This window comes from Peromyscus californicus, unplaced genomic scaffold (assembly GCF_007827085.1).
Source record: "Peromyscus californicus insignis strain IS unplaced genomic scaffold, ASM782708v3 Scaffold_12__1_contigs__length_115047231, whole genome shotgun sequence".
NCBI lineage: Eukaryota > Metazoa > Chordata > Mammalia > Rodentia > Cricetidae > Peromyscus > Peromyscus californicus.
The window spans coordinates 89755079-89767897 of NW_026294413.1; the positions used below are offsets into that span (position 1 = coordinate 89755079).

Here is a 12819-nt window from a genome sequence, read left to right on the forward strand (position 1 = left end):
CAGTCTTACTTGATCTGGGTTTTTCTGATAACCAGAATAGACAAGCTTCCAACTATATGTGACACAAACATGTTTTCCCAGCAATGGACATCATGTCCTCAATGCCTTCCCCATACATGCTCTCTTAGAAAACCTACCCATTCTGTCCATTTCCCAGAGATGTTTGCACAGACCTATTGGGCTGTGTGGCTCTAAAAACAGACATAGACTAGGCTTTGGAACCAAGTTCTGAGCTTGAAATTGCAACAGAGCAGTCCCTGTTGAGCACTTGTATAGACACTGTACATAGGCTTTAAGTTGACACTTTCTCACAAGGTGCAAGGGAAACCAGGTTTTCAAGGGAGCAGAGAGGGGAAGGAAGACCTTGTATTGTTGGTCTTCTTCCAAATAACCATGATCCCATTCCCTCAGGGCACCCAGCTCTCTTCCCAGTAAACCCCCCCCCCCCCCCGCCCCGCTTCCACCACCACCCTTCAGTTTGGATGGATTTCTGCTACTTTCAGTCACATTCTTCCCTAAACAAGAGATAACAATGAAGTGATTAAATAAATGGTCTGAATTCTCAGAGAGAACAAAGAGAGGTTTTTGTAAGGAAAAAAATGCTCCAAAAAGCAGAAATCAGGAAGACTGAGACCCAAGAGGAAGATTTGACAGACAGGACATGAAACCTCCCAAAAGACAAAGCCTGAATAAAGTCAGAAATCAATTCAAGAGGAAGCTGAGAGATGCCAGCAGAGGGATGCCAGCAGAAGAGCTCCTGGACCAGGAAACCTGCAAACTGCCTTCAAGTTCCCAAGAATGAAGACAAGCTCAAAAACTCTAGCTAATTAACGAGGTCATCCTCCTTAGAACTCAACTGCACAAAAGAAAAGTTGTCTGTCCCTGAAGGGCCACTTTGGTTGATTGGGGGAAAGACTCTTCTAGGTCCTCAATGAGTGTCCTGAGTGAGGATCTCTCATTCCTCTGCTACCTATAGATAACTGTCCTGGAGTTGCTTCTTCCCATCCTTTGTGATAAGTTTCCCAAGCAGCCATGCTCCTTAGGCATTCTCCTCTGACCTCTTACTTAAAACAAGAATGCATTTTGTGCCAGGCAGTGGTGGCGCACGCCTTTAATCCCAGCACTCAGGAGACAGAGGCAGGCGGAGCTCTGTGAGTTTGAGACCAGCCTAGCTACAGAGTGAGTTCCAGGCAGGCTCCAAGGCTACAGAGAGAAACCCTATCTTGAAAAATCCACAAAGAAAGAAAAAGAACGCATTGGTATCTCTTGCTTGCCCTGCTTCCTCTGCCACTCCCCGCCACTAGCTCCCTCCTCATCATTTCTCTCCATCCTTCCTTCTTTCCTCTTTGAAGTATCACCTTCCTCCAATTTGTACCAGCCACAAATGTCTTAAAATATTTCCAAATGTCTTCTGGGGGACGAAATTTCCCCCCAGTTAAGAACCACTAAGTGAACTTGATCAGTACCTATTGCCAAACAGGTAGTCCCTGGCCAATCCAGGAAGAGAAGATGAGAAGGTGCGGCTTCAGTCTTTTCTTTTCACTTCTTTCTTGCTTGCTAGAAGACAAAATGGCGGCAGGTAGCTTCTAAAATGCAGTCAGATGCTGGCTCCCCAAAGACTCAGGAGAACGTGCACATGCCAGACTTCTGTTTGTCAGGCCGCCTCAGCTCTTGGCTGCATGCCTACACTCTGCCAAAAAACCCAGATCCCAAACTTTTGAAAAGGCTTTCCACAGCTTTCAAAGCCTGACCTTTAAAGCAGCTTTATCTGGCGGGTGTACGTGAGAAAGATTTATCATTTTCTATATTCCTGCAAAGCCCAACTATTTATTGAGTTCACCTGGTGGTGGTGGGAATTTGCACACAGATGTCAATGCACCCAAAACACCACCACAAGAGCTCCACCTGCAACTAATTATAGAAATTGAAATTGATCTCCGGCCAGAAGAGAACCAGCCCATTTGTGTTGGCCAATAAAATCACCCTGTTCCTCCCCCTTTGTCAAGACTTGGTTCTTAAAACCCTCTGAGAATGTTGTCCATGGAAATGTGATAAGGCAGTGAATGCTTTGAGGATGATCACTGGCCCCGACCCTCTAGCCTACCTTCCCCTCCCTATGCTTTCAATATGTACCTTTAGCATACTGGGACTAAGAGAATCTGTTCACTGAAGTAGTCCAGAATGTCTTCTCTGGTTGCATCTGCACTGCAGGAACCTCATGACCCAACTAACATGATACAGAAAGAAAGAGAGAGGCTGGAATCATTTAGATCTGCCAAAGTCCAGCATACAACATTTCTTGCCCTTGTATGAACCAAATCTTTCCAAAGAAAACCTGAGAATAAAAGTCTGTAAGGCTACTCATGTGGTACACATGCCTGCCTATAGGGCTGACTGCAAGAGATTACTGGGGCAGAAAAGAGCTAACATCTGTGACAAAGATGTACAGCTCACTTCAAATCATTCTTACATTCGAGCAAACAAAGAAACCCACTGTGGCACCGCGCCATCTCATCAATCTCCTGAGCCAAAGAAATTCTAACCTATCTATAGAAGACATTTAAAATTGCCTTTCTGTCTAAGCAGGTCATCACCTAAGACTGGATAAAAGATCTTCCAGCTTGCCAGAAAACTACAGCTGAGGAACTTCAAGGTTTTGGTGGTGGTGGTGGTGGTGGTGGTGGGTTTTTTTTTTTGTTTGTTTGTTTGTTTTTTGTTTGTTTTTGTCTTTGTAAGTTCTGGCACTCTGTCCTGTATGATGGTGCTGAACTAGATTAGACAATGCTAAACCCATGTGCCTGTGTAACTTTGGAAACACACACACACACACATGCATGCCTTAAATAGAAATAAAGTGAAAAACCTTACACAGAGAGGCAGTGTGTTACTGAATAGAATGCCTAGTCAACAATGATCTACATAGTCAGGGCTTCACTTTCTCACATGACTAGCAATCTGGAAGCAGGCCATATGGTGGGCCTATTTCTCAGCACTGTCTTTGGTCTTTATTCCATGACTAGAATATGACACACCTGGTCCCAGGCATCACATCAATGCTCAAGACAAGAAACAGAAGAGCATTGCTGGTCACAGCTATATAAAGGTGGCAGTTGAGGGGTATTGTGGCAATAGCATCCTAAGGCATTTAGTTTAAGATGAAGTTTCATGGTCAAGGAAGATTGGGAAATTGTTAGGTTAAAAATGAATTTTAAGTGCTGTTTAATTTCAAGAGTTGAGCATTACATATATCATGGTATATGGCATTCCTTGGTAAGGACCATCATAAGAAAATACCACAAGCCAAGCAACAGATGTTCATTATCTCACAATATGGAGGCAGAGACAGGACTGTCAACCCAGCTGCTTGCTTGAAAAGGACATGTTCCAAGATTCTTTCCTTTGCTTAACCACAAAATCAACCTTTAGTTGTGTGTGTTCACATCTTCTCTCTGTGCATGTCTGTATCTGTGTCCAAATCTACCTTTTTATAAAGACAACTGTCAAACTGGATTAGGGCCCATGCTAAAGATTTCAAGTTGATTACCTATGTAAAGGTCTTTTCTCCAAATGAAGTCACATTCTCAGGTAACAGGAGTTAGGGATCCAACCTACCTTTAAGGAGGGAGACAAAAACTCAACCTAGAACATATGCATTATGAATTTCCATGGCAAATGCTTCTAGTATGTGTGTCTAAAGTTTCTTTGACCAGAAAATCCTCTTTGGAAAATATCATCTCCCTGGCCACACTTTGGACATCCTGTCTTCAGGGACTCGGATTTCTACCAGTCAAAAGAAAAGAGCCCTGAAGAAGGTACAGTAGTAAGACAAATCTATTGGAGTGGTGAATGTATCTGATTTAGCCAGTTTTCTGTTGCTATGACAAAATGCCAGAGACTGAGTAAAATACAAGAAAACTAAGTTTATTTAGCTCATGCTTCTCATCAAAAAGGTTGGTGGTGATAGCAACTTCTTGGTTCCTAGTGAATGTTACATTGCAGTTGGCATGACATGGTAAAGGCATATGTGCAAGAGTGATGTAGGAGCACATACAGAAAACACCCAAAGATTGGGGTGGTCTTGTTTAAACAGCCTGCTCTCACAGTAACTACTGCAGTCACTCAGGAGCCAGTTCATTCCAATGAGACCTAAATCAGTCTCCAGAGACCTAACCCCGTCCTTGAGAAAGACATTAATCCACTCATGAGGGTGAAACCCTCATGACCCACTTAGACCACCTTCCAACAGTTACATTAAGAGCCAAGCTCCCAGCACATTGACATTTAGGAGACAAACCATAGAAACATCTAACCACCCCCACCCCAAACCTGAGGAGACCCAGCAATTCCTGGCGAGCCTTCGCTGTACAAAAGTGATGACAGTTGAGTTTCACTGTTATCAGACTGTCCTGCTGCAGCTGCCTCGCTGCCTTCTCATCAGAATAAACTGTATCTCTATCACTCACTCCCAGCTGGTACAGCTCGTCAGATCCGGACACTCACAATCAAATGAGTACTTCAGAACAGGGTCAAATGGCTCCTACCGAAAGGGGCCTGTAGCTATACAAGTAAATAATAAAAATAAAAATAATGGGGGGGCTAGAGAATGTAGCTTATAGAATGCTTGGTTAGCATGCACAAAGATGTGGGTTCAATCCCCAGCACCCCATAAAACTGGGTGTGGTAGTACAGTCTTGTAACCCAAGCAGTCAGGAAGTAAAGGCAGAAGAGTGGGAAGTTCATGATCATCCTTACCTACATAGTGATTGCTGGGCTAGCCTGGGAGAAAAGAGAGAAGAAGGGAGAAAAGGGGAGGGGAAGGGAGGGGAGGAGAGGGGAGGGGAAGAGAGAAGAATGCTGACAGAAATGTTACTTTCTTTCAGCTTTTCCAGTTTCAGGCTCCAATTAAGAACTAATAAGCGATATGTTGAATTTGGATCAAAAGTTCTTATTAATATTGATTTAGAGTCTATTCTTTTCTATAGTGCTAAATCAGAAATAGAAATGATCACATAACCATTGCCTAAAAGCTGCACCATTCCCCAGACAGGTTTACTTACACTTCTTGGGTTACAGTTCCCAATGACCTTGTCCCACTTCCTCACAAGATGAGTAAATATTAGATCTAGTACAGTCTCCTAGTGTGTGATGCTATTTATACTCACGCAGAGCCTTGACTGGCTACACACAACCTAAGAAATGTCTAAAAATTACTTCCCATATATCTAATTTGGAAAAGAGGTCATTAAAAGCACAAAGGTAATAGTTGTACAGAATATCCAGGCATATGAAAAGCCAGTAACATCTGTGCACTAAATCGCAAGATCAAGTCCTTACAAAATTTCCACTTCTGAGTGTTTCAAGGCAAGATCTTGCTCTATTGCCCAAGCTGGCCTTGAACTCAGATTAAAGCCACCCTCCCACCCTAGCCTCCCAAGCAGTTGGGACTAGAAGTGTGTAATACTTCATAATGTTTCTGAACATTTACTCTCTACCATACACTTTCCCTCTGATCTCTGTTATAGTGGTAGATAGAGTGGCAATATAAAGACTAACTAGCCCGGTGTTGGAGTGCACACCTGTAATCCAAGCACTCAGAAGGCAGAGACAGGAGGATTGCTGCAAGTTTGAAGCCAAAATCTGGTCTATATGCCAAGTTTCATGCCAGTCAAGGCTACATAGTAAGACTGTCTCAAAGAAAGAAAGAAAGAAAGAAGGAAGGAAGGAAGGAAGGAAGGAAGGAAGGAAGGAAGGAAGGAAGGAAGGAAGGAAGAAAAGAAAGAAAGAAAGAAAGAAAGAAAGAAAGAAAGAAAGGAAGGAAGGAAGGAAGGAAGGAAGGAAGGAAGGAAGGAAGGAAGAAAAGAAAGAAAGGAAGGAAGGAAGGAAGGAAGAAAAGAAAGAAAGAAAGAAAGAAGAAAAGAAAGAATAGAAAAACCTTATTTTTTTTTGAGAAATTGAGTCACTTGACCTCCTTATAAGAGCATAATATTATCCCCCCAACATCTAGCACAACCCTACAGGCCACCAAAAACAAATCTCAAGTAACAGCAAAACATTCAACAACATTATTAAAAATTGTATTTTTATTCTTATGTGGTTTGCCTACATGTATGTATGTGCATCATATGAATACACATTGAGGTAGCCCCACACACATGCACTCTGGATTACACATATGACCCCAAACTTTGGGACTGCAATTCTCAGCAGCAAATGTATTTATATTCATGTATTTGTATCCACATTTATATTCCTGTGTCACTGAAAAGAAGAGACGGGAAGTAAAGGAGGGATGGAATATCCCATCCAGGAACCTGATCATCAACACTTTGCACGTAAGAAATCTGAAGCCACCTACTCATTGGCTCTGAAGTTCCTGAACTTTCTCTAACATAAGGAGCAACTTCAACAGCCTCCCTTAGAATTGGAGATGGTCTCAGCTCCCATGGATAGAACCAGGAGGACATCAAAACCAATGCCCTCTATAAACTGCACCTGAGGATATATGTCTGTACTGGTTGGGGGCAACTTTATAAAGCTATGAATGTCATAGACAAGAGCACACAGTTTCTTCCCTCTTCCCTCCCTTCTTTAATGAGTCTGCCCCCCCATTGCTCTTCATGCAGCACAGTTCACATTGTTTTAAATTCTAACATCTAACATCCCTGGAAGAATGACATTTGCAGCTGCAGCTTCTGGCTGTTGTGCTTAAGAAACCACAATCAGCCGGGCGGTGGTGGCGCACGCCTTTAATCCCAGCACTCGGGAGGCAGAGGCAGGCGGATCTCTGTGAGTTCGAGGCCAGCCTGGGCTACCAAGTGAGTTCCAGGAAAGGCGCAAAGCTACACAGAGAAACCCTGTCTCGAAAAGCCAAAAAAAAAAAAAAAAAAAAAAAAAAAAAAAAAAAAAAACACACAATCAAGTGGTAGAGTGCTTGCCTAGCAAGCACAAGGCCCTGGGTTCAGTCCTTAGCTCCGGGGGAACAAAAGAAAAAAAAAAATTTTATGTCCCTTTCTTGCATATAGAAACAGCTATTATGCTTTTCTTTTACCTTTAAAAGGAAGGTACAGTTAGCTATAGTGAATGGTGCTGATATTGTTTAAGTAAGTGTTCTCCCAAACGTTGAAGGTTTTGTTCCAAGGATGCTGCCACTGGAAGATGGTGCCACTTAGAAGAGGTCCTCAGGTCATCGAAGGCATGCCCTTGAAGGGGACTGTAAGACCTGGCTGAGCAGTGTGCTCCTCCACCACTGCCACCCACTGTGCCCATCAGAGGCCCAGAACAACAGCTGCACCCCATCTGGGCTTGAAACCTCTCAAATCCTGAGTTGAAACAAACCTTTGCTCTTCGTAAGTTAATTGTGTTGAGCTTGTGTGACAATGACAGAAAGCTAGGTAACACAAGTAGAAAGTAGAAATAATTTTTGATTAAAAATCAAACTCATTTCTAGGAAAAATCAGTTCCTAATTAAGAATCAAAATCCAAATTCTTCGCCATCCCATTACAGCTTGCTTTTTTGCTTATGATGCCCGTGATTTGTATTACATACTTATATGCACACTTGAAGTATTGAAGTATTTCATCAAACATGACCTTCCTGCTATACTAACACTCTCTCTGCTCAGCGCTCCCCTTGGTAGGTAGCAATCACAAAGTCAAGAGTCAAACCAAAACCTTAAAGGCCAGCTCTGCCACTTTCCAACTTGGCAAAAATCTGGGCAAGTCTTCCATTCTCTCTACATTTACATTCATCTTTAAGATAAGAAAACCTCCAGTACTGGCCTCAGATGACTGATTCAAGAGGCTGAATGATGATATACATAATGTTCTACTCATAACACACAGTTCACTGTAAGCCCTCAACAGATGGCCACTGGATATGGCAGCAATAAAATGGAGATATCAACAGCAACGTAAGTCTGGGCTGTTCCCCAAACTTTATTTCCTCTAGGTTCACTATTTTTCAATTATTTGTTTGTCCATTTGGGGTTCTTTGACACATGTAACCCAGGCTGGTCTCGAACTCACTACATAGCCAAGGACAACTTTTAACCTTTGATCTTCCTGCCTCCACCTCCCAAGTGCTAGGGCTATCAGCATTTGCCACCATGCCTGATGAGCCCCACTTTTAGGACAAACCTAAAAAAACCTACAGATGCTTACTAACGCCATGTCTGTCTTCTCTCTCTCCGAGCGGAAGACCACACCCCCCACTTCCCTCAGCTGTGTCACTGCTAGTTAGGAGAGTCAAGGAGTCAGTGTGTCTTCTTCAGGAACCTCTTGCCCTAGAATAGCAATTCTCAAAGCCAGGCTCCCAGATGTAGAAGGCCTGGGTCCCGTGTCACTACACAGGAAAGATCTGCCATGGAGAGTCATATGACTTGCTTCATACCTTAGGGAATAAGAAATAAATGTCAGAGGCCAGGTGTGGTGGTGCACACCTTTAATCCCAGAACTCAGGAGTCAGAGGTGGGTGGATCTCTGAGTTCAAAGCCAGTCTGGTCTACAGGGTGAGTTCTAGGGCAGCTAAGGATACATAGTGAGATGCTGGAAAGAAGAAAGGAAGGGAAGAAGGGAGGAAGTACGTACGTATGTATATTATGTGTTAAGCCACTGAGATTTGAGGTCTATTGTCACTCTAGAGAAGCCTACCCTATCCTGAGCAAGAGGGATGCATAGACTTCTAAAAGGGATTCTAACATCCTTCTAAGAGGGAAGAAAAGGGGCCGCCACTAAAAAGAAAAGAAAAAAGAAATTACTTCATTATATTTATTTTACTTTGTCTCATCCATATATTTTTGTGACTGTCAAAGAAGACCCAGAACACATTGACACTGTGGCAGAATGTAATTTACAAATAAACACACGGGTATAAATGCGGGTTGGTGATCAAACGTAAACCCAGGGACAGAAGCAGAGGGAAAAGTCATTTTAGAGCTGACAGACCAGAGACCAACCCTTCAAGCTTTCTGCCACAGCTTTTGTCATCGCTAAACTGCTCTAACTACTTAAAAAACAAAAAGCTAGAGAGGGGAAAACAATACAGAGCAGAGAGGAGATGCATATTACAGTAACAAGTTCACAGGGAGTTCGTGAGCCAGCAAATCAGATCGCAGCAGAAACAGCGGTAGTGCATGTTAATTTGATTTAAGGGGAAAGAAGGGAGCTTTCTGTTCCAAGGGAAAACCATCACATTTTCCACATCTGAAAAGCAGCCCCGGCTCTGCCAGGTAATCAGAGAACACAGAAAGCCAACAAGAACAGATCCTTGTAGAAGTCATAAATGTATCCACGGGTAAGTCAGAGGATCGGGTGGGAGGGTCATCAGATGACCTCCATCAAAAGGCCGACTGCAAGACCAGCTCTCAGAGTCATTAGTTCAGCCAGGTTAGAATTATCTCAGACTTCTAACAGCGTGAAATGCTACCAAGGAGTTCATGGGCCACATGGCACAGCCCCGTCTGTTCCCCCTTAACTCTCTCTCTCTCTCTCTCACTCTCTCTCTCTCTCTCCATAAGAAACTGAGATGTGGATAGATCCAGATGATTCCAAAGCACTCATGAACATAATACTGTGTAAGACAGGCCTCACACAATCGAGAAGATGAAAAACGGACACTGGCTGGAATGAAGGGAATGGGTGTTGGGGAAGCTAACAGTGGGAAGGAAGAGAAGACCACAGCAAGGGAAACCTCGGCTATGTGCAGGGAGACCAAGGATGGAGCAGAGAGCTCGAGTGTGGAAGGCAGCGGACAAGACGAGAGTGGCCCAGGCCTTCCAGCAGAAGGTCCTGTAGGCTCAGTCAAGGAGGTGCAATGCCTTCTGGAGACAATGGTTTAAGAAGGAACAGGTGGCTGTAAGAAAGGGAACAGCCAAATTTGGGAAGACTCTGGGAAACTAATCTCCCTAATTTTGCTATAATACAGCAGATGGACCAAAGACTAAGAAGGCACCTTACACATCGTGGGGAAATACTGAATGGATAAAGGCTGAAGATCAAGCTAAGGAAACCCAGGAAACTGCGTTTCCCTTACATAGTATCAAATCCACTCTTCCCAATCCTGTTTCATATTGTTGAGTTTGCTACTTTGAGAACACCACGCATTCTAAGAAACAAAGCTGGTTCAACAGCGAAAATAATAACAAACAATAAAAAGTCACCAGTCAAGAGTGGCCTTTTAATGTAAAGTGTTTACTCGTGCAGGGGTTAGCATTTTCCTCTTCTATGCTGAGGGAGGAACATCTGAACTGCTTTGCAACTGCTGAAAAAGAGAACAAAATTAACCACGTACAGAAGTTGGCAATGAGGATCAATCCTCCCCAATTCTGCCACTATGTGGAGAGGTTCTGGAGTAAGGAAATCAATCAGTACGCCATGGTGCTTCCTGGGTTGTGCCGTGGCATCCAAGTGTAACCTACTCTGTGGTGCCCAACTTCCTTAGTACATACAGTAGGTCTGGAACCATCTGCAAAGCCTGGGAACACTGTGACAGGTCAGAACCTACCTGGTTCTCTTCGTGAGAAACCCTCATCTGCTCCTTGAGGACAGACATCCGAGCTGCCTCCTCCTTCCTCAAGACTCTCTCCTTCTTGAGCTCGGGACTCCAGAAAGTCTTGATGCTATTCATGGACGATCCCAGTTTACTGTCCTTAATGTCAAGCTCCTTCCTTAGGAGGTCATTCTCTCTCTGCAGTTCTTTGAGCTGGGCTTGGAGATCCAACATTGTGCTGTCTCTTACCTGCCTCAACATGGAGGGCACCTGGTGGTGGTGGTGATGGGATGGGCCGCTCAGCCCACCGTGCTGATCCGTGTAGGAGAGAACATCCGTATGGGAAAGTCCGGCGGAAGCAATGTTGGGACTACTCCCCATGGCTGTGACCCGGCCTCCATACACAGCTCGATTTGTGGCCCTGCCCAGAGTCATAGTACCCTTTGGGTAAGCTGTTGATGCCACCCCTTCGTGATCACTCAAATACATGGGTCCAGACGTGGCATAGGCTGCATTAAGGGACTGAATATTCTCCATGGACAGAGTCTTGCCTGTCCCTCCCCCGCCCCCACTACTTGTTCTTCGGTGGCCCAAACGAGGAGACCTTGGCAAACGCGGAGATCTGGAAGGGCTCCCTTCCAGATTAGTGATCGTTCTTGCACTCCCGTACATTTTTCTTCTGTGGTGTGGTGCTACTGAAGAGAAGAAATGCTAGGCAGCCTTAGGGTTGAAGCCAATGTTTCCTCCACTGGCCAGAATTTTCACCACATTCTTTGTATAGTCTGTACCAGGAAATGACTCCACTCAGAGATCTGAAAAATGAGGAAAAGGAGAATTAAAAACAAACTTCTCTGGAATTCTAACTACAATTGCATCGTATCTTAAAATATATTAACAGAAATAGTAGAATGGTCTCCTAGAAGGCACAAATTCCTGGGTTCAATTCCCAGCATTAAAAAAATCTAGCTAGAATGATGGATGAATGATAGATATATGGAAAGATGATAATGATAAATTAGTGAAGAAATGATTGATAGAGATAGATTGATGGATGGATGGATGGATGGATGGATGGACGGACGGACAGACAGACAGATAGATAGACAGATTAAAATAAAGTGGTACCTCTATATTTATTTTATAAAGAAAAATAATCCTGAAACATTTCTTACTACATGTAAATTTTTTTTGTTTTTTTGTTTTTTGTTTTTGTTTTTTTTTATTTTTTGAGACAGGGTCTCTCTGTGTAGCTTTGGTGCCTGTCCTGGAACTCACTCTGTAGCCCAGGCTGGCCTCAAACTCACAGAGATCCACCTGCCTCTGCCTCCCAAGTGCTGGGATTAAAGGCGTGAGCCACTACTGCCTGGCACATGTAAACGTTTAAAACAAATTTTCCCACCATGCCCCCAAAGTTATCAAAGCAACAAGGAACTTCTTTTTTTCCTTAGGAAAATGAAGCTCTCCCTCTTGATTTATGCTAAGTATGGTTTGGAAATCCAAAGAGTTCACTATGTAGACTTTAGCAATAAAATAACCCATCTTTAGGGACACGGCCCTTAAATACGCATGGCTTAAAGTAATTACTGAGAAACTGCTGCTCCCTTGGATGTCTAATACCTGACATATGTGTTGTCCTTTCTCCTCCTGTGCCCTTTAGAAGTCAGACCTCCTTTCTACTGCACCCAACACTGCAGCTTCCCACCATTCAGCTGTCACTGACACATGATTTGGAGCCCACTGCCCATCTCAGAGCTAGAGTCAAGAGGTGTTTCCAACCAGCAAGACGCCTGTACATACGGGCAGATTCTCAAAGCTATTACAAGGGGAAACAGCAGTCCTTCCTGTCTCTTCCCATCATACATCTTCCAGGCTGGTCATTTGAGAGTTCTTTTCCATATTAGTTGACCTTAATCTTTATATGAACCTCTTCCCCCCTACACAGAAATGGCCCAGGAGAACAGTGCAGAGGATTAGAGTTCCTGGTCCCCTAACTCCTGACGAAAAGTAAGAGGGGCTCCCTATGGTGGTGAGTCAAGTATATCAGAAGAGTCTTTATATAGTTGGGGCCACAGGGCCGCAATTATCACTTCAGTGCTGGGCCTCAAAGGGCCTTAATGGGTGCTCATGGCCTCCTGCTCTCAGGAATTCTTCAATGTGTTTTTCTTTCCTTCAGCTGGGCAATAGGAGGACAGAGTAGGGAGGGGCAAACTGAGGGTGAAATCTGCACTCTAATGCAGATAAGAGAGTGACTTTATGCAAATTTAAAAGCTGTCATGAGCTTTTACTCTTCAGCAGATAAAATGCAGATATATACCATCTAACTCATTATATTA

The 12819-nt window shown here is 43.7% G+C and overlaps 1 protein-coding gene across 16 annotated transcripts in view; it reads right to left on the reverse strand.

Annotated features, from left to right (window-relative positions):
• Positions 1 to 12819, reverse strand: part of Erc2 (ELKS/RAB6-interacting/CAST family member 2) — a 906926-nt gene that overhangs the window by 855075 nt on the left and 39032 nt on the right. For all 16 annotated transcript variants that reach the window (XR_008217165.1, XR_008217166.1, XM_052733784.1 and 13 more), the window contains exon 2: positions 10502 to 11298. Coding sequence is in view for 14 of the 16 variants with exons in the window: in XM_052733784.1 (XP_052589744.1) it covers positions 10502 to 11158 (657 nt within the window). In the remaining 2 variants the exon portion in view is untranslated. The remainder of the gene's footprint in view (positions 1 to 10501; positions 11299 to 12819) is intronic.